This window comes from Mus pahari, chromosome X (assembly GCF_900095145.1).
Source record: "Mus pahari chromosome X, PAHARI_EIJ_v1.1, whole genome shotgun sequence".
In the NCBI taxonomy this organism is placed as follows: Eukaryota; Metazoa; Chordata; class Mammalia; order Rodentia; family Muridae; genus Mus; species Mus pahari.
The window spans coordinates 82,815,302-82,836,438 of record NC_034613.1 but is presented as its reverse complement, the minus strand read 5'-3'; the positions used below and the strand labels follow the sequence as shown (position 1 = coordinate 82,836,438).

The 21,137-nt window shown below is 35.9% G+C and overlaps 1 protein-coding gene across 1 annotated transcript in view; it reads left to right on the top strand.

Annotated features, from left to right (window-relative positions):
• Positions 1-20,786, top strand: part of LOC110313352 (heat shock factor protein 3) — a 49,552-nt gene extending 28,766 nt beyond the window's left edge. The window contains exons 5-12 of the mRNA XM_021187438.1: positions 7,522-7,597; positions 7,835-7,896; positions 9,241-9,325; positions 9,512-9,642; positions 14,804-15,019; positions 16,661-16,760; positions 18,022-18,082; positions 20,497-20,786. Of these exons, the coding sequence (XP_021043097.1) occupies positions 7,522-7,597; positions 7,835-7,896; positions 9,241-9,325; positions 9,512-9,642; positions 14,804-15,019; positions 16,661-16,760; positions 18,022-18,082; positions 20,497-20,786 (1,021 nt within the window). The remainder of the gene's footprint in view (positions 1-7,521; positions 7,598-7,834; positions 7,897-9,240; positions 9,326-9,511; positions 9,643-14,803; positions 15,020-16,660; positions 16,761-18,021; positions 18,083-20,496) is intronic.
• Positions 20,787-21,137: the final 351 nt, after the last annotated feature.

Genomic DNA, 21,137 nt, shown 5'->3' with positions numbered 1-21,137 from the left:
CTGTTACCAAGGATTTAAGTTTGATTACTTCAGACTTATGAAGAACCACCCTTATTTTGCATGGTACTTTTGGTGTGATTTCTTTTAAGTTAAAACACAGCACTGTTTCAAATGCTTTAAATCTTGAATTGCTACTATGAGCCAGTAATAACTCAAATATTGCTATAATGACCTATCACATCACTGTACAAACCAAAAGTAAAATCACCAGGATTTAAGACAACAATAGAAATATGAATACTAAGCTAGATAGAAATTTCCATTTTAACAAAGAAAGAAAACTAGACAAGGGTGTTAAACGTATAAGTTCTGTATGTAAGTACTCTGATATACATAACTAATGCACTTTCTGATACTTCCTTCAACCTGTTCTTTCTTATTTCAGTTTGGCCTATAAAATAAGTTCTTTAATATAGTCTTCAGCATTTTATAAAGAATCAGAGTCCATAAAACACCATGAAATGTCTCTGACAGTAAGGCTTGAATTCAGGAAGTAATATTGTAAAGCAAATTTTAACCAGCTAAAAATATTCACAGTAATAACTTTGAGAAAATATTATAACCTATTATTTACTTTAGAGAAGATATATGTGGATAAGTTATAGCAAATACTCATCAGCTTTCATATTAAAATTGATATTTTTCTGAAAATCTTCAACTGAAGTGTAAATGAACCTTGAATTTGATGAGTCTATCATTGGAATTTAACTTAGTAAATTAAGATTTTCATATACGGCAACAGAGAAAGGAGAGAAGGGATGTAGACGACAGAAGTATTTTTTATCAACATAGAATCGAAATCAAGATTTGAAATTGAATATGAGCAGTCCTTCATGTTAATTTTTGCATGTCAGCCTGCTATTGAACGTTAACCATTGCATCTGTATATTTAGTGTGGGTGATAATGTTCCAGTGGGTTCTACCTAGTTTTATGTGCAAACAAGTCCAAAAACTACACCTAAATAGTGAACAAAGTCGCTGCTGGGGTTCCTTCTAAGCAAATGTTTGTGAAATTTTCATTATTTTTAATCATATATAGAACTAATTCTTAGAAGAATTTAGATCCCCACAATAGAAACTGAAAAATCTCAGAATCTATCAGCTGAGTAAGATGAAAAGATGAGTATAGAAAAACTAATTCTTGAAAGTAGTCACTGGACATATTCATCTCTTCCTCTAATTAGTGTAGCGATTTCATTTTTACCTTGCAATTATAATTTAATTACATTTCTCTCTTCCCTTTCTTTTCACCTAACTCTCCCATATATTCTTCCCTACTCTTCTTCAAGTCCTTGGCCTCTTTTTCCACTAGTTGTTATTGCATGCATATATGCATATGCATGTGCATATACATTCTTAAATATAACCAGTTCAGTCTGTATCTTGCTGATCTCAATTGGGCAGTCATGTTGGTGAGACTTTACGAGTGTAGCCTCTGATGTTACTAGGAGAAACAATCACGCAATCTCATAATCTCAAAGAAAGCTCTCTGATCCACTGGTTTAGCAAGACAGAATGCCAAAGATCAACAGAACCACATACAACAAATGCAGGAGGTGGTACAGGCTTAGGGGACAGTGTAGAAGAGAGGGTGAAGAGATTGTAAGAGCCAGAGGATCAAGAAATTTGCTGTGAAGTTGTGTCTTCTGTTAACTGTAGAAGCTATAGAAAATTTGTACTTAAATTACAGTCTCAAAAATAAAAAATAGTTGACTCTAGAATTTGGTATTGAAGGGAAAAAATGTCATATAAAGTTTAGGTGTTGTTGCTTGGTGAGAGGCTTGTCAAACACATTTTAATTTTTAACCATGTGAAAAGATGATAGTAAACTGTTCTATTCTATCATAAATTGAGTTTAGTGTATTTTATTCCGTTCTAAACATATTTTTTGATTCACCACTCTTTCTTAGTATATACACATATGTGTTTTCATAAATTGCTGATATTTAAAGAAAAGGAGTAATGTCACTATTTTTGAGTCTCTCCTAAGAGAAATATTATTAAGTGCTAAAATCACAATTAACATGAGGTACTATATGCAGAAAATCAAGATGTAAACTTACCTTAAGGATTTGTATGAAGCCAACTTTATTTTACTGATGTGGAATCACAACCTAATTCTCTATTTCCAAGGCAACAAGGCTTTTTAAAAAATATTTTTCTACTCTCAGTAACATTTGACAAAGAAAATTGGTTAAGAGGTTAAGATTTTATGTTTTATCAAAATAATAGTTTTTGTTGTCTGTTCAGTTTGTCAGTCACTTGATTACTTAAGACACTAGGATTTAAGTCCTATTAAAAAATGGGAACAGAGCTAAACAAAGAATTCTCAACTGAGGAAACTCAAAGGGCTGAGAAGCACCTAAAGAAATGTTCAACATCCTTAGTCATCAGGGAAATGCAAATCAAAACAACCCTGAAATTCTACCTCACACCAGTCAGAATGGTTAAGATCAAAAACTCAGATGACAACAGATGCTGGCAAGGATGTGGAGAAAGAGGAACAGCCTTCCATTGTTGGTGGGATTGCAAGCTGGTACAACCACTTTGGAAATCAGTCTGTCATTTCCTCAGAATAGTTGACATATTACCTGAGGACCCAGCTATACCACTCCTGGGCATATACCTAAAAAATTCTCCAACATATAACAAAGACACATGCCCCACTGTGTTCATAGAAGCCTTATTTAAATAGCCAGAAGCTGGAAAGAACCCAGATGTCCCTCAACAGAGAAATGGATACAGAAAATGTGGAACATTTACACAGTGGAGTACTACTCAGCTATTAAAAATGATGAATTCATGAAATTCTTAGGCAAATGGATGAACCTAGAAAATATCATTGTCAGTGAGGTAACCCAATCACAAAAGAACACACATGGTGTGCACTCACTGATAAGTGAATATTAGCCCAAAAGCTCAGAATACCCAAGATAAAACAAATTCAAAGACAACAGGAAGCTCAAGAAGGAATACCAAATGTTGGTACTTCGGTTCTTCATAGAAAGGGGAAGAAAATACTCATGGAAGCAAATATGGAGACAAAGTGCAGAGAAAAGACTGAAAGACGGCCATCCTGGGTATTCTAAGTTTCTGGGCTAATATCCACTTATCAGTGAGTGCATTTCAAGTGACTTCTTTTGTGATTGGGTTACCTCACTAAGGATGATATCTTCCAGATACATCCATTTGCCCAAGAATTTCATAAATTCATTGTTTTTAATAGCTGAGTAGTACTCCATTGTATAAATGTACCACATTTTCTGCGAATTGATCCATTCTTATCTCCTTGTACAAAGCTCAAGTCTAAGTGGATCAAAAAACTCCACATAAAACCAGAGACACTGAAATTTGTAGAGGAGAAAGTGTGGAAAAGCCTCGAAGATATGGACACGGGGGGAAAATCCTAAAAAGAACAACAATGGCCTGTGCTGTAAGATCAAGAATCGACAAATGGGACCTCATAAAATTGCAAAGCTTCTGTAAGGCAAAAGATACTGTCAATAAGACAAAATGGCCACCAAGAGATTGGGAAAGGATTTTTACTAATCCTAAATCTGATAGGGGACTAATCCAATATATACAAAGAATTCAAGAAGCTGGACTCCAGAAATTCAAATAACTCCATTAAAAAATGGGGTACAGAGCTAAACAAAGAATTCTCAACTGAGGAATACTGAAGGGCTGAGAGGCACCTGAAAAANTACAGAGCTAAACAAAGAATTCTCAACTGAGGAATACTGAAGGGCTGAGAGGCACCTGAAAAAAATGTTCAATATCCTTAATCATCAGGGAAATGAAAATCAAAACAACCCTGAGATTCTACCTCACACCAGTCAGAATGGCTAAGATCAAAAATTCAGGTGACAGCAGATGCTGGCGAGGATGTGCAGAAAGAGGGACACTCCTCCATTGCTTGTGGGATTGCAAGCTAGTAGAACCACTCTGGAAATCAGTCTGGCGGTTCCTCAGAAAATTGGACATAGTACTACCAGAAGATCCAGCAATACCCCTCCTGGGCATATACCCAGAAGATGTTCCAACTGGTAATAAGGACACATACTCCACTATGTTCATAGCAGCCTTATATATAATAGCCAGAGGCTGGAAAGAACCTAGTATGCAGTTTGCAAAACACACGAAATTCAAGAAGAAGGAAGACCAATGTGTGGATACTTCATTCCTCCTTAGAATAGGGAACAAAATACCCATGGAAGGACTTACAGAGATGAAGTTTGGAGCTGAGATGAAAGGATGGACCATCCAGAGACTGTCCCACCCGGGGATACATCCCATAGTCAGCCACCAAACACAGACACTATTGCATATGCCAGTAAGATTTTGCTGACAGGACCCTGACATAGTTCTCTCTCTTTTTAGACTAAGCCAGTGCCTGGCAAATCCAGAAGTAGATGCTCACAGTTATCTATTGGATGGAGCAGAGTGCCCTCAATGGAGGAGCTAGAGAATGTACCCAAGGAGCTGAAGGAATCTGCAACCCTATAGGTGGAACAACAATATGAACTAACCGGTACCCCCAGAGTTCATGTCTCTAGCTGCATATGTAGCAGAAGATGGCCTAGTCGGCCATCATTGGGAAGAGAGGCCCCTTGGTCTTGCACACTTTATATGCCCCAGTACAGGGGAACGCCAAGGACAAGAAGTAGGAGTGGGTGGGTACGGGAGCAGGGCAGGGGGAGGGTATAGGGGAATTTGGGGATAGCATTTAAAATGTAAATGAAGAAAATATCTAATAAAAATTTGAAGAAAGAAAGAAAGAAAGAAAGAAAGAAAGAAAGAAAGAAAGAAAGAAAGAAAGAAAGAAAGAAAGAAAGAAAGAAAGAAAAGAAAGAAAGCCATCCAGAGACTGTCTCACCTGGGGCTTAATCCCAGATACAGTCACTGAACTCAGACACTATTGTGGATGCTAAATAAGAAAGAAAGAAAGAAAGAAAGAAAGAAAGAAAGAAAGAAAGAAAGAAAGAAAGAAAGAAAGAAAGAAAGAAAGAGAAATGCATGTTGAAAGGAGCTTGATATAGCTGTCTCCTGAGAGGCCATGCCAGAGTCTTACAAATATAGAGGCAGATGTTCGCAGCCAACCATTGGACTGAGTGCAAGGTCCCCAAATGGAGGAGTTAGAGAAAGGATTGAAGGAGCTGAAGGGGTTTGCATCCCTATAGAAAGTACAACAATAACAACCAACCAGACCACCCAGAGCTCCCAGGGACTAAGCCACCACCCAAGAAGTATTCATGATTCCAGCTGCATATGTAGCAGAGGATGGCCTTGTCAGGCATCAGTGGGAGGAGAGGTCCTTGGTCCTGTGAAGGCTTGATAGATGCCCCAGTGTAGGGGAATCGAGGGTTGGGAGGAGGGAATGGGTGCATGGGTGGAAGAACACCCTCACAGAAGCAGGGGAAGGGGGATCGTATGGGGGTTGCCAGGAGGGGGGGGAAACCTAGTATGTATGTATGTGTGTACACACACACACACACACACACACACACACACACACACTAGGATTTAACATGTTAGCCTGTTAAATGCCCACTTTATAGAAGTTATTCTCTAAGGCAACTTTTGTTCTCGTATCACCCTGTGCATATAAAAATGTGTCTGAACTTTATCTAAATACTATGTACTGGTTTGCAGAGTTAAAAGCATGTACATTTACTGTATACAAAACAACTGACAAGTGCTCTCTTTAAAACAATATACATTTACATCAGGACTTCCTACATAGAAATATCATCCAAAAGAACATATTGCCATTTGGGTTCTCTTCCTATTTAAAACCTGACCATCATCAAGGTAGCTGCCATCCAAATTAGCTGTCACTAGTCTAAATACGCCTGGGGATTTGTTTTGGGATTTTTTTTGCTTTGGTTTTGGGTTTTTTTTCTTAACACAACAGTAGTGGACTTTACACAAAAATATAAGAGATTAGAGAGAAATTAAAGACAGTGGACCATTTCTAGTATTCTATTCCACTATGGAGTAAGATAAATTTGTATATATTTCAAAATGAGTAGCAGAGTAAGAAATACATACATATGATTAAATGCATACATATGATTATATAAATGAGATATAGCTGGACTATCTGGGCCACATCCTATAAGCCAGTCTAACAAACTGCTTTTAATGTACATATTCATTCTACCAGTTTCGTTTCCTTAGAGAACACTGACTAATACACTCCCCCTTCACAGTTAAAAGTCCCTCTAATTTTCTTTCTTTCCCCCTTCATAATACCTGTGTCCTGCTTGTCCCCTCTCTAGCACTTCTCCTTTTCATCCTTGGTCCCTTTTGGCCTTCCTCATTGTTGTGATCACTCCACACTATGCATTCACATCTCAAGATTCATAGCTCAGAACCATAAATAAGACAGAATATGTAGTGCTTGTCTTTATGCATCTGGCTTACTTCATTCCGTCTCATAATTTCTAGCTTATCCATTTACCTGTGAAGCTGAATTAATAGCTAATTGTTGTGGGCTCCTTTGTATGTTATGTGTACTTACATTCCAAAGTATGCAATCCAACTAAGCTTCAAAACTTAAGAAAGCACATTACCAAATCAATATTCTCCAAAACCATAATTGTAGTGCTGCAAACATTGTTCAGGTTTTTGTGTTCCCGTTACTAATTGTATCATTACCATTATCTTTGTAATTAGACACGTTCAAACATCCTGCATTTCAACCAATGCCTCTGATAAAAGGGAATGTATCTATAAGGAAGTACATTCAATCTTATTTAGAAAAAAAAATACTGTTCTTTTTTTCTTTTTTATTAGATATTTTCTTCATTTACATTTCAAATGCTATCCCCAAAGACCCCTATACCCTTCCCTCACCCTGAGCCCCAACCCACCCACATCCGCTTCCTTGCCCTGTCATTCCCCTACTGTTTATTCTTAAAGCACATAGCTCAATGAAATTTGCATATAAAAATTAATTCACTGTTAGAAATGTAATATGGTAGCATGTGTCTCCTGTAATATTTAATAGAAACTGCTAACCTGCAGATTTGTTCTCATACACTTCTATGAAATCTTTTTCTCCTCTAGCGATTAGAGGAATAATAAGAAATTTATGACCTTATATTCTCAAGTATTAAAGAAGGATGTGCAAACAATCTAAGTATGATGTATGTCATTCTATTGATCACTGAAGTTCAAAAGTATCAAGTTAATCTGAGCTTTCAAGCCTATAAGTGTATGGGATTGGGCATGCAATTTAGGGGTAGAATGATTTCCCAGCATGTGCAATGTCCTAGGTTATTATCAGCACCACTAAAAATTCATAGCTCTAAGATCTATGTGAACTAATTAACTAATAAAGGCAGTGATTTTCAATTAAAAGGCACTAATATTATACTAGGACAATAAGGGTATAATTTTGTGAGAACACAATGGATACTATTAATCCAGGCAATTCAACATTATTTTAGGTATTTTCAAAAATTTAAGGAACATTAATATATCCTTGTTAATTCAAGTAATCTATTTATGTTTCAGGGACTATTCAAAACTATATCTTGAAGTTACAAACCTAAGGAAGAAGTACTGTGAGCAACAACAACTGTTGACACAGGTATAAGCTGTTCTTTAAAGGAGTGATTGTTTTTCTTTTCTGGGAATTATTATTTTCTGGTGCTTTGTGCTTAAATATAAAATATTTACAATATGAAGTCATGTGAAAACCAATTGTACTTAAACAAAGTTACAGTTGTACTTTCTGGAACCTCTCACAAGCTTTCTGTTGTAGTGTTGTTTTCCCTAAATAATGAAAATGGTGCCATAGGTAAAAAACAGTCTCTGCTGTTTTCAGGTACTTCATTTTATCTTGGATTTGATGAGTGAAAGCCATACAGTACTAAAAAAGAGGAAAAGGTGAGTTTTCTAAGACAGGATCCTTTATTCTCTTGGCTAAAACATTTTCTTTTATTTAGGCCCTATTTTTTAGTTCCGAATATGTCTCAATGCATGGAATAAGTATGTGTCATCACAGGAAAAAAAAAAGACCTACTAAGAAAAGCAAAACACACCATTATCCAGCAATAAACCCACAATAAAATACAATGCCTGTTGATTACAAGACAACTCAATCCTTTCTCCTTAGGAATTAATCATTTTAGGAAGTAAATGGACACACAGCACTCTACTAATTAATATATTAGTTATTGTGAATATCAAGAGAAATAAAAAGCAGCAAGAAATCACACTGAGAAAAGTGATTAGCATTAGGATGCTATGTAGGAAATAAGAGTGGAACACACGCAGAAAGGATGATGAGAGAAGAAATAAAACTATATAAGAGATTTAAGATAAAGTGAAAAAAAGAAGACTATAAATATGCACACAAATAATGTATAACAGTCTCATTCCAAGGAAGTAGATCCCCTAAAACCATTTAAGTCAAGCCAGGCTATGTTCTTCTTTGAAAGAGGTAAAAGAAGGAGGCAAGTGTACAGAGAAATGGGTGGGGATGGGGGAATACAGAATACAAAGAGTGGGGGACCAGACTGGCCTGCTATAATGTCCTGAATATTATTTAAATACAGAATAATAGGGCCTGAGTGAAGATCTGTAGCAAGGGTTGAAGTCCAAACATGCCCTCTCATTTCACCGGATAGCTGACAGTGGGTCAAAAGTCTCTAACTGAAAATTTATAATTAAATTTTATAACACTATCATAGTGTATCGTGATGGTTTTCTAATTACATCTTTCTTCTTTTTAGTTTGAATTCTACATGAGAAAGAATATTTCCATTTTCCTGATTTTATCCAGTTAATGATTTCAGAATATAATAATATATTCATAATTTACTTGAAGGATTTTAATCTTTACTAAAATAGATGAATTAATAAGTATGTCCAGACATCATTATTGTTAATATTTACTTTGAACATAGTAAAATGCCATAGGCTTTATCTATGCCTCAGCTCTAGAATCAGGCATAGGAACTTTACTGTTGGCTTCAGTTTTAGATTACAAGATGTACTAAAAATTTTTAAACCTTTTGGCAGGTGGTTAACATCCAGGGATACAATTCCAAATGATCACTGGCTCTTTTAAGTGACCTTTCCCTTTGATTCTGAGATGTAAAGCACTAATTTCCAGTGGGAATCATGATGACAAAGGATGAATAAAACTCAGGTTCTATACAACAGAGCTGGCTGACCATTACAACATTAATATAGTTTCTGACAGTACATTTGTGGATCTCATTACAGGTCATTATCATTCATATCTGAAGCTTCAGCTTCTGAATGGGATCATCAATATTTCCGTATTCCAGAGGACAAGAAGAAGGAAGCTGTAAGATTTTGAAGCAAAACAGTGTTGGCAGATGGGTTCAAAATGAATTATTTGTTGTCAAAGAAATTTCTACCCCTAGTTTCTTTAACTGTTAAGTGGTTTTGATGGGAATTGCAACAAATGTGGTCCAAGAAATATTAGATATATACACAGAAGCATTCTCATTTTCTCGAACCTTTTATTTAGATGGAGATATTAAAAGATGGTTACGAACTCATTGAAGACAAATATAAAAGTCTCCATGATAGAGTCATACCAATTTTGAAAGAATCCAAAAAGTTAATTTCATCTGCAGACCAGCCAAGTGGAGATGATGGGTAAGCAGGTTTTTGTGGGCAATATATTGGTAATGAAACTGAATACTGGTGATATTATTTATTTGTATATATTTACTATATAATGGACTTGATTACTCCCTTTCATAAACAACAAAAACTATCTACAAAGCAGTTTGACTTGAATTATTTTCTTACTATAGAACAGTAGTTTTTATATCACAACAGGAGATTATTGTGTGTGTGTGTGTGTGTGTGTGTGTGTGTGTGTGTGTTCTGCATGTTGAAGATAATCAGTTGAAATTCTTGTAGAAAAATGGTGACAGTTATAAAAAGGAAATAAGTTAAAGGGCTTAAGATAAAGTTCATTATTAAAGTAATTGCATATCACACAGAATTCCGTAGGTTGAGTGACTCAACTCTCCAAAAAATAAATTAGTACACATTACAAATTTAATAAATGTAACAAGCACATATTTGAATGAAAAAGAGGCCAAGAAGGTTGAGATTTTCAGGGATTAGGAAGGTGGCTCAATGAGTAAAGTACTTTCCATGGAAGCCTAATGACCTCAGTTTGGACCCCGAGCATCCACATAAAAGCTGGGCATCATGACAAAACTCCTTATCCCTGGCAGTGAAGGAAAGAAACAGCCATATCTTACAGACTCACGGACCTGCCAGCATAGTTTAAATAACAAGCTCCACATTCAATGGAGAGACTCTAACCCAAAGAACAAGTTAGAAATACATTTAAAATTGCCCTCTACTCTCCACATTTATTTACATAGGCAACCATACACACACACACACACACACACACACACACACACACACACACACACACACACACACAGCGAGAGAGAGAGAGAGAGAGAGAGAACACCTACTGAATTGTTTTGGCGTTTGTATACATGTTAACTATTATAATTACATGATCTCCCCCTCCCCTTTCCTCCTGCTAACCCCTCCCACATNCCACATTTATTTACATAGGCAACCATACACACACTCTCTCTCTCACACACACACACACACACACACACACACACACACACACACACACACACACACACACACACAGCATACACCTACTGAATTGTTTTGGCGTTTGTATACATGTTAACTATTATAATTACATGATCTCCCCCTCCCCTTTCCTCCTGCTAACCCCTCCCACATTACCACTCTCACTCTCACATTCCTGGTCTTTTTCTTTACTAGTTTTATATTTACATATGCATTAATATATGAATACAACCTGCTAAATCTGTTTAGTGTTGTTTGTATGTATATGGCTCCAGGTCTGACAATTTGGTATTGGATAATTAATTAAGGGGTTCATACCCGTGAAAGACTGATTTTCCCTCTTTTAAAAGCCATTAGGTGTATATAGTTCTTGTCTAAGCAGGGGCTCATGAGATTTCCACTCCCACTTTTTTTAGCAAGTCTGTTGGTGATGGGTTTGTTCAGGTCTTGTTTAAACAGCCATTATTGTTAAGGTATCATGAGTATAGCTTCCCTGTATTTCTAGGAAACACAATCTCACATAATATTTCTTGGTCCTCTGGCTCTTACTACCATTTGGCCCCTTCTTTCACAGTGTTCCCTGAACCTTAGGTGCAGGCATTGTGTTACAAATGTATCATTTGAGGCTGTACACCCCACAATCAGTTCTCTGCATTTTTAAGAACTGTGGTGTCTTTACAATGGTTTCCTTCTGTTGCAAAGAGAAGCTTCTTTGATGAGGGGTTTGAGTTATATGTATTGTGGGATTAGGTATTTAATATAGAGTTAGAAATTATGCTGGCTCAGTAAAGTGATGCTTATTGATTCTCCTTTATGATTCATGACTTTGCTAGTTGGTAGTTGGTAGATGGATAAGTTTCTAATACCAGGCATGGTTTCTTTCCTGTAGTCAGACCTTAAATCCCGTCAGTCACATTTTAGTTACCACCAAAATGTGGGTGCCAATATTTAACCTTTAGGGATACCCATTCACTTTGGATACAGGTCTTGTATCATTTTTATTACATGAATTATTTTCTATGATTTCTTTTTAAATGTAACATTTAATGAATATTTAATAAGATTATTTGCATTTGCTATTTTTAAGTATGTTTTATTGAAGAGAGACAACTAGATATTAAGGTTTGTTTTTTAAACATTTTAGACATTAAATGTTTAGACATTTGTTTAGACTATTTGTTTGTTTGTTTGTTTTTAAGATAGGTTGTCACGTGTCTGTCCTAGAATTCTCTATGTTTATCAGGCTGGTTTAGAACTCATATAAATCTTTCTCCTTCTCCCTCCCAAGTACTGAGATTAAGACCTTGTTTAGACATTAAAAAAACCTATTTGTATACTTGGAAGTCCAGATGAAGTATTGTAAATCTAGTACAGGAAGAAAAGAGTTTTACAAAAGAATGTCTAGCAAGGGGACTATGAAAGGAAAAGACTTCTAGTTACTATTTGGAAGGCATATGTTTATAAAATAACTTAAGGCAATATCAAAGGAAACCCAAGAGGTAGAATATTTTGCTAGAAGTGAAATATTTGAGGGAAAGCTTATTATAGCAGTAAATATGAGTATACTGTACCTAGGAATACAAAGGAGATTAGCAAGCTATCTCTAAATCACTTGTTTCTAACATGTGGGGATTTTTTAAAGCAAAATAGTGAGTTCATATTTTTTAAGAACAAATTCCTGAATTAAATTTTTGTATGAGATTGAGTAGATCGATAGATAGATAGATAGATAGATAGATAGATAGATAGATAGATAGATAGATAGATAAGGGGTTTATGATATCTTAAGGCCAACAATATGAAAGCCATCTTGGTAGTGTCATGTCTGCCAAGTGGATATGGGTAAATATTCCTAACAGTAGGCACATTTCAAAAGCAGAGTATACTGAAAAGCATTTCTAAAGAAAGAAGTAAGTGTATCTCAAACTTTATGGCCATAAGTTAAAAATCTCTCAAATGTCTATAACTATACAAATTTTATTAGATATTTTCTTCATTTACATTTCAAATGCTATCCCCAAAGTCCCCTATACCCCCCACACACCCTGCTCCCCAACCCACTCACTCCTGCTTCCTAGCCCTGGCATTCCCCTGTATTGAGGCATATGATCTTCGCAAGACCAAGGGACTCTTCTACCATTAATGGCCAACTAGGCCATCCTCTGCTACATATGTAACTAGAGACACGAGCTCAGGGGGTACTGGTTAGTTCATATTGTTGTTCCTCCTATAGGGTTGCAAACCCCTTCAGCTCCTTGGGTACTTTCTCTAGCTCCTCCATTGGGGGCACAGTGTTCCATCCAATAGATAACTGTGAGCATCCACTTTTATATTTGCCAGATATTGTCCCTCACAAGAGAGAGCTATGTCAGGGTCCTGTCAGCAAAATTTTTCTGGCATATACAATAGTTTCTAAGTTTGGTGGTTGTATATGGGATGGATTGCTGGGTAGGGCAGTCTCCGGATGGTCCTTACTTCCGTCTCAGCTCTGAACTTTATCTCTTGTAACTCCTTCCATGGGTATTTTGTTCCCTATTCTAAGAAGGAATGAAGTATCCACACTTTGATCTTCCTTCTTGAGTTTCATGTGTTTTGCAAATTGTATCTTGGGTATTCTAAGTTTCTGGGCTAATATCTGCTTATCAGTGAGTGCATATCATGTGTGTTCTTTTGTGATTGGGTTACCTCACTCAGGATGATATCTTCCAGATACATCAACTTGCCAAAGAATTTCATGAATTCATTGTTTTTAATAGCTGAGTAGTACTCCATTGTGTAAATGTACCACATTTTCTGTATCCATTCCTTTGTTGAGGGACATCTGGGTTCTTTCCAGCTTCCAGCTATTATAAATAAGGCTGCTATGAACATAGTGGAGCATGTGTCCTTATTACAAGTTGGAACATCTTCTGGGTATATGCCCAGGAAAGGTATTGCTGGATCTTCTGGTATAACTATACAAATTTACCTGAAAGTTAACTTGATAATTTGTCTTCTTAGGTTCAATGTGAAGGTATTCAAATATTTGAGAGATTTCTAATTTTCAATTCAGAAGAAAATATGGAAAATAAGATTACTAATCAAATTTGATTATTCTATATGAGATTTTTTAATGAAAATATATACACATGGGTGTTTGCCTGCATGTATGCCTGTGTACCAATTGTGTACCTAGTGCCCATGAAAATCAGGACAGGGCCTTGGATCTCCTAGAACTGGAGTTACAAACAGTTGTGAACCAACATATATTGGACCTGAGAACTGAACCCAGCTATTCTAGAAGAACATCCAGTGCTGTTGACCAGTGATCCATCTCTCTACCCCCTAATTATTCTACTGGAACAAAATCATTAATACTGTGATTAAATTAACCTCTATTATAGTTATATACTAATCAGTGAAAAATTTAGGTTGCACTGTAACTTGTATCTTTTCCTTGATATAAGCTTAAATAACTTGTTATATAATATAACAATCAAAGAACTATATTATTTTACCTTTAGATTTCCTCTTTTAAATGACAAAATAGTCCCTATACTTCTTTCTCAATTAAAATTAAGGTCACAGTTTAGTGCCAGTATTTATTCATAAATGATATTCAGTTGTATGCATGTATATATACTTTACTTATCTAGTCATTGGTTAATTGAAACAGTGGATATAAGATATGTGTGAATATAGGTTATATTATAAATTTTCTACAGTTAAGTTTTATATTCAGCTCTTTATAGTGCAGTTACTATTTATTTACCAGCATTATCTTTCATGAGAGGATTTTCATTACCCCAATTTGATTTTTCATTCCCATTTATAAAATGTATTTTGTCACTAAAATTTAAATTTGACTATTCTGGACTCTTTGTATCAGTAGACTCATATAAGTGATCTCTTGTGTTTGGTTTATTTCTCTTAGCATTTCTTGCATGTTCACTTATGTTTCATCAAGGACTAATAGTTTATTTTTTATTGCTAAATAAGCATTTGATCTGTGAAGTATGTTACAGCATTGTGTCATATATTATATAAATGAAGTTAAATGAGAACATATTGGCACAATATAAATTTTTGATCTGATTATTGCGAATCTGCTTACACGGTATAAATGGATATACTATAGGCCATGTGATTTGAATTCTTGCAACATGTTGGGTTAATATTTCCCTGTACTGTTTTTCAGAGAATACCCCAAAGTGTCGGTTCAGGATAAACCTATGAATGAAGAGTCACAGACCATGCAGTTGGATTTGACCATACCATTCCTACCAGAACAAATAACTGAAGAAACTGTTGAACAAGCACCTAAGGATATTTCTTTGGAATTAGATCTTTCTTCTCAGGATTCAATTTTGATGAAAGAGAAATCAGACAATTTGTATAACAATATAATTAACAGGTATTCAGTGGCCTCCATCTTTAATCTAGGTACTCTTTTACGTGGTTTTGAAAAAAAAAAGTTTAATGTTATGCCGGGAGAAGCATGATATGATGAAAGAAGCTTTTGCCTTAGATACTTCAATTCCTGACATTATTGCTTCTCATGTATTATACAGATATACTGATAATACATTGACTGTTTCTCCACTGGTGTTAAATGAGAACCCAGCATTGTCAGTGTAAAATACTCCACCCAATGCCCAATATTAGCCCTGATATTAGAGTGAAACTTCCTGTTTGGAACTGAACTATAAGAAAAAAGAAGAAATGTCTTCATTTCCTGAAACTTGAAGGTTGTGTATGCTTCAGCAAAAATCCTACTAAATTGGAGTCACAAAGGCTCCATTGTCAGCACAACTCTGCCCTGGGGATGTCTGCCTAAGTTTCACCTTCATCAGCAGTGCTTACAATTGTCTGTTTGAGTGCTTTATCATCTTATATTTGTATAATTCATTACTGGTTCTCATTTATTGCCTAACCTCAGAGGACAAAGATCACATCTCGTTCCTGATAGACTTGATATATAAATATCCTCTTGACAAACACACCCAAAAGAGCTTCCTCAGCTTGACCCCAAACTAAACTGTAGACTCTTAGGCATGTGCATAAAGTAACAACTCTAGACACTAATCTACCTTTTAGTATACTGAATCTCACCAGATCTGTAACAAACCATGACAATGACAGTATTGATTAGGATGATTATTTTGAGCTGGATTAACATTGATAGACTTGGCTATTAAGGCTGAGTCCAAGATCTACAAGATTAAGTAAAACATAGGGAGAAACAAAGGGTTCCTCTGCTATTGGCATACAGGAATTGAATAGCCTCTTGAGGTCAAGTTGAGTATCAATACTGATTGTGATGTTTGCTATAAGTACAAGTGTTTCTCAGAATGCTGGTTTTCCTAATGACCAAATGCAGTCAAGAGCCTCAGAAGGAAAGTAAAAAATGTGTAACAAATTTGCTTACTGACAGATACTATGTGTGTCCCACTTACTCAAGTATGTGACTCTCATCTTTTGGTGATATTCAGACTGGATGTTCTTCATAGAGAGGAATTTCTAAGCCTAAATTTGAATATTTACAATCGCATAAATATAAGGATATGCTAGTCATTTGGGGTCAGCTAGTTATATTGTTGTGATGCCTTGGATCTTAGTTTTCTGAAACAGTGATTTATCATCTTTATTTTGTATTAAATGGTCAAAACGCACATGAACATCTTGTGGCTATTGACAGCTTTCTTGGGTTGAAAATTACGGAAAAAGACTAAAATAATCTTTTCCTTCCATCCTTTTCTGGAGTTCACCAAGTTGAAAACTGTGGAATTTCACTGAGAAGTGGGCTACACTGTGTTATAACTGCTGTATCTATTCTGAAATATTATAGCAGTAGGCTTTATAGTCTAGATATGTGATGTTTGTAACTGAAAAGTGCAAAACGTGAAATATTGGTTTATGGTTTCTTGGTTGAGAACCTGGCATCATCTTTTCAATTCATTGTCTGGTGGGTTTTTCTGACAGATTGTTCCTTGGAAGTAATAATGCTATGGTTTACATCTACCTCCACTCCCCATCTCTGTGTTTGTCATTGCAGGGATAAGAAGGATATACATCATACTGAAGGAAATTTGTTAGAGCTCAATTCGTTACTATCTAGGAAGGCATTGAATTACAACTCTGATCATTTCAGTGAGGTAAGCTCATCCACTCAAATTTGTGACTTTCCTGCTCAAAAAGTGGAATAATATCCTCCCTCTAGCCCCTCCCAAATCCCATCAGCAAGGTATTTGGTTATGAAATAGCTATAGGTTTGTTTGGCTTTTTTTTCTGGAAAATAAAAGAGAAATACAAAAAATGAGCATCTAATTTTTGTTTTAAAAAAACTGTCTTTATTAAAAATCTTCCTCAGCCTGGTATGGTGGCACACACCTTTAATCCCAGCACTTGGGAGGCAGAGGCAGAAGGATATCTGTGAGTTCTAGATCAGCCTGATCTACAGAGTAAGTTCTAGGACAGGCAGGGCTGCAGAGAGAAACTGTCTCAAAACAAACAAACAAAACAACAAACAAACAAACAAAAACAATCTTCCTTGCTGAGTGAGGGTGAATGCATGGATTGAGTTAAAGGCATGGGACTTGAAAGGGGCTAAAGGGAGGTAAGTCATGTAATTGTATATCAATTACATATAATAATAATAAAATCATGAAATATATAAAACAATAAAATTAAAAGAAAATCCTCACTTATTTACAAATAATAAGGAAACACAATTCCTCCTAGACACTGTCTTTAAAAGTATACTTGCAGACCTTTCCCTTAATTTGGTAAAATCTCATTGTTGCTCTTTTAAGAGAAAAATAAAACCCTATTTTCTCAGAATGATTTCTTCAACTACGGAAGCTGTATAAATGGAACCATTATTTTTCATCATTAACCAATAATGGGGCTAGACTCTGAGGGAATTCATTCTTGTTATCTTGTTTAGACAGGAATGACTTGAAAGAAGTATTGTTTCCTTTTTGCCAAGCACATTAGTCGGTTTTGCTGAGTCTCATTATTCAGGTTAAAACGTGCATTTTCATATATAAAACATAATGTGTTTCCTTCTGTTTTGCCCAATGAATATTGGTAGATATTAGTTCAAGTTAAGTGGAAGTACTACATGGCATAGTTGGCTGTAGGTGTACTGTGAATTGGTTTTTTCCTCTTCTGCTTAAACAGCAGTTTGAAAGAAAAACCAACTTTTAGAAAACAAGATAAACAGTAATGTCTTTTCTTAACTGTGTTAATCTCTCAAGAAACATGCTTTGGGTGCAGAGAATTGAAAGTAGGGCCTCATATGTGCAAAACACACCATACTCTCAGAGCCTTGAGGGAAATATTTTATCTCAGTTACTTAACTTCACTAAAAATGATATGCTGATACCAATTCTAGTGTTTTCTCTTTTTACCCAGAGTCTAAGTCTAATGAAAAATGAAGAAGAGAAAAGTCTGCTTGACCTCAGTGGGGGAAAAGGTACAGAAGGAGATTTATAGAGCGGTCAGAAACCATGCGTCTCAGTTCCAGGCTCACAAATAACTATCCATGGGATCCTATGATCCTTTGCAAGCCATTTACCATTTGAAAGCCTCAGTCAATTCATGTATAAACTACTTTTTTTTCATTTTATAAGTTTTTTGTTGTTGTTGTTTTTGGTTTCGGTTTGGTTTGGTTTTTCGAGACAGGGTTTCTCTGTGTAGCCCTGGCTATCCTGGAACTCACTTTGTAGACCAGGATGGCCTCAAACTCAGAAATCTCCCTGCCTCTGCCTCCCAAGTGCTTGGATTAAAGTCATTTATAAGCTATTTTAAGTAAGATTATATATATGAAAGAGCTCTGATGATGACTATATAAATTTTTTTCTTTTTGTAATTAGATATTTTCTTTATTTACATTTCAAATGTTATCCCCTTTCCTGGTTCCCCCCCCCCATTTTATTCCCCCTCCCCCTGCTCCCCACTCCACCCACTCCCATTCCTGGTCCTGATGTTTCCCTATATTGGGGCATAGAGCCTGCACAGGACCAATGGCCTCTTCTCTCATTGATGACCGACTAGGCCATCCTCTGCTAAGTATATAGCTAGAGCCACAAGTTCCACCATATGTTTTCTTTGATTGGTGGTATAGTTCCAAGGAGCTCTGAGGGTACTGGTTAGTTCATATTGATGTTCCTCCTATGGGGCTTCAGACACCTTTAGCTCCCTGGGTACTTTCTCTAGCTCTTTCATTGGGGACCTTGTGCTCCATCCAATGGATGACTGTGAGTATCCACTTCTGTATTAGGCACTGGCAGAGCCTCTCAGGAGCCAGATATATCAGGCTCCTGTCAGCAGGCTCTTGTTGGCATCTGCCTAGTGTCTGGGTTTGGTGGTTGTTTGTGGGAGGGATCCCCAAGTGGGGCAGTCTCTGGATAGTCGTTCCTTCAGTCTCTGCTCCAAACTTTCTCTGTAACTCCTTCCATGGGTATTTTGTTTCCCCTTCTGTAAAGGATTCTGAGCTTCTGGGCTAATATCCACTTATCAGTGAGTGCATATCATGTGTGTTCTTTTCTGATTGGGTTACCTCACTCAAGATGATATCCTCCAGATGCATCCATTTGCCTAAGAATTTCATGAATTCATTGATATTTTAATAGCTTTGTAGTATTCCATTGTGTAAATGTACCATATTTTCTGTATCCATTCCTCTGTTGAGGTACATGTGGGTTCTTTACAGATTCTGGCTATTATAAATAAGTTTGTTGTGAACACAGTGGAGCATGTGTCCTTATGACATGTTGGAGCATCTTCTGGGTATATGCCTAGGAGAGATATTGCTGGATCTTCTGGAAGAATTATGTCCAATTTTCTGAGGACCCGCCAAAGTGATTACCAGAGTGGTTGTACCAACTTGCAATCCCACCAGCAATGGAGGAGTGTTCCCCTTTCTCCACATCCTTGCCNGCATCTGTTGTCACCTGAGTTTTGATCTTAGCCATTCTGAATGGTGTGAGGTGGAATCTCAGGGTTGTTATGATTTTCATTTCCCTGATGACAAAGGATGTTGAACAGTTTTTCAGGTGATTCCCATCCATTCAGCATTCCTCAGTTTAAAATTCTTTATTTAGCTCTGTAGAGACACTGAAACTTATAGAGGAGAAAGTGGGGAAGAGCCTGGAACATATGGGCACAGGGGGAAAATCCTGAACAGAATACCAATGGCTTGTACTGTAAGATCAAGAAATGTCAAATGGGACCTCATAAAATTGCAAATCTTCTGTAAGGCAAAGGACATTGTCAATAGGACAAAAAAGGCAACCAACAGATTGGGAAAAGATCTTTACCAATTCTAAATCTGATAGATGGCTAATATCCAATATATGCAAAGAACTCAAGAAGTTAGACTCCAGACTGTATAAACTTTAGGAAAAATAAATTGTTGTTTGGCTGATTTTTAAAAAACATGATAAAACATCAAAAGGCTACAGTGTAAGTCTTTTAGTTTTTCACTTGACATTAAAAGTTCTTCTTCAGAAAATAAGTCATTTACTGTTTACTACACCTAGTCATTCATAGTTAGCTTTATATTTTTTGAATAATGTAATCTGCCAAATTTATGTTCTATTGGTTAGTGCGTCCTTAATTCTAAATGGGTATTTGGATGTAATTAGATCTTTTTTCCTATATAGAAGTACCAAAACTTGATAGCCTAAAAAAGGCTGATAGTTACATCTAAGAATAATAGTACATTCTTCTTGGATAAGATAACCAAGTTGAAAGAGTTTGTAACTCAAAAGATTAGGATAACAATGTCTCTCATGAAACATTTAACTGTGTAAGACTTGTGAATTATGCTTTGTTTTAAATTTTCTCCTCCTATATTACATGTAACAAAACACTGTCTCTCCACAGACAATCATATGATACAATGCATGGAAAACCCGGAGCTTTTCCTATTGGATGGGACACCAATGTGTGATTTTGGAGAAAATCTTCAAGATTATGACATACTTTTAGATGATCTGAAGAACCCACCAAATGTCATATCAGCTTTATGTGACCATGATTATGTAACCTCCAATATTTCTACTCCACAAGAAGATGCTATTGAAAACAGTATTCCCCAGTTATTTATGGAAGCCAATGGGGAATCCAGTGTGTTCCCTTTTCTCTTTCTCAACCCTGTTACTAATATTTTTTGAAGAGCATATTGAAATCAATCTTCTGTTACAATTTATTTTGAGTCTTAATGAATCTCATTTAGATATTCCATGGCTGCTGGCTAGTATATGTATCTTCATTTGGAAATTTCTGTAAGTTAAATAATATGTTAAAATTGTAGCCTCCCAACATCTAGACAAGCTTTGGCATCTAGGATAAAATTCAGGCCACAAGAAAACATAAGTCATATATCCAATTTTTAATATAATAAGATGTTAGTTTTTAATGTTTAAACTAATAATGTTTTGGTACTTTATTTGTTACTAGAACAGAGATTAATGTTGTTGCATTTTTAAGTAATTAGAAATTTTCTGTAGCTAGATTTTGTTTAT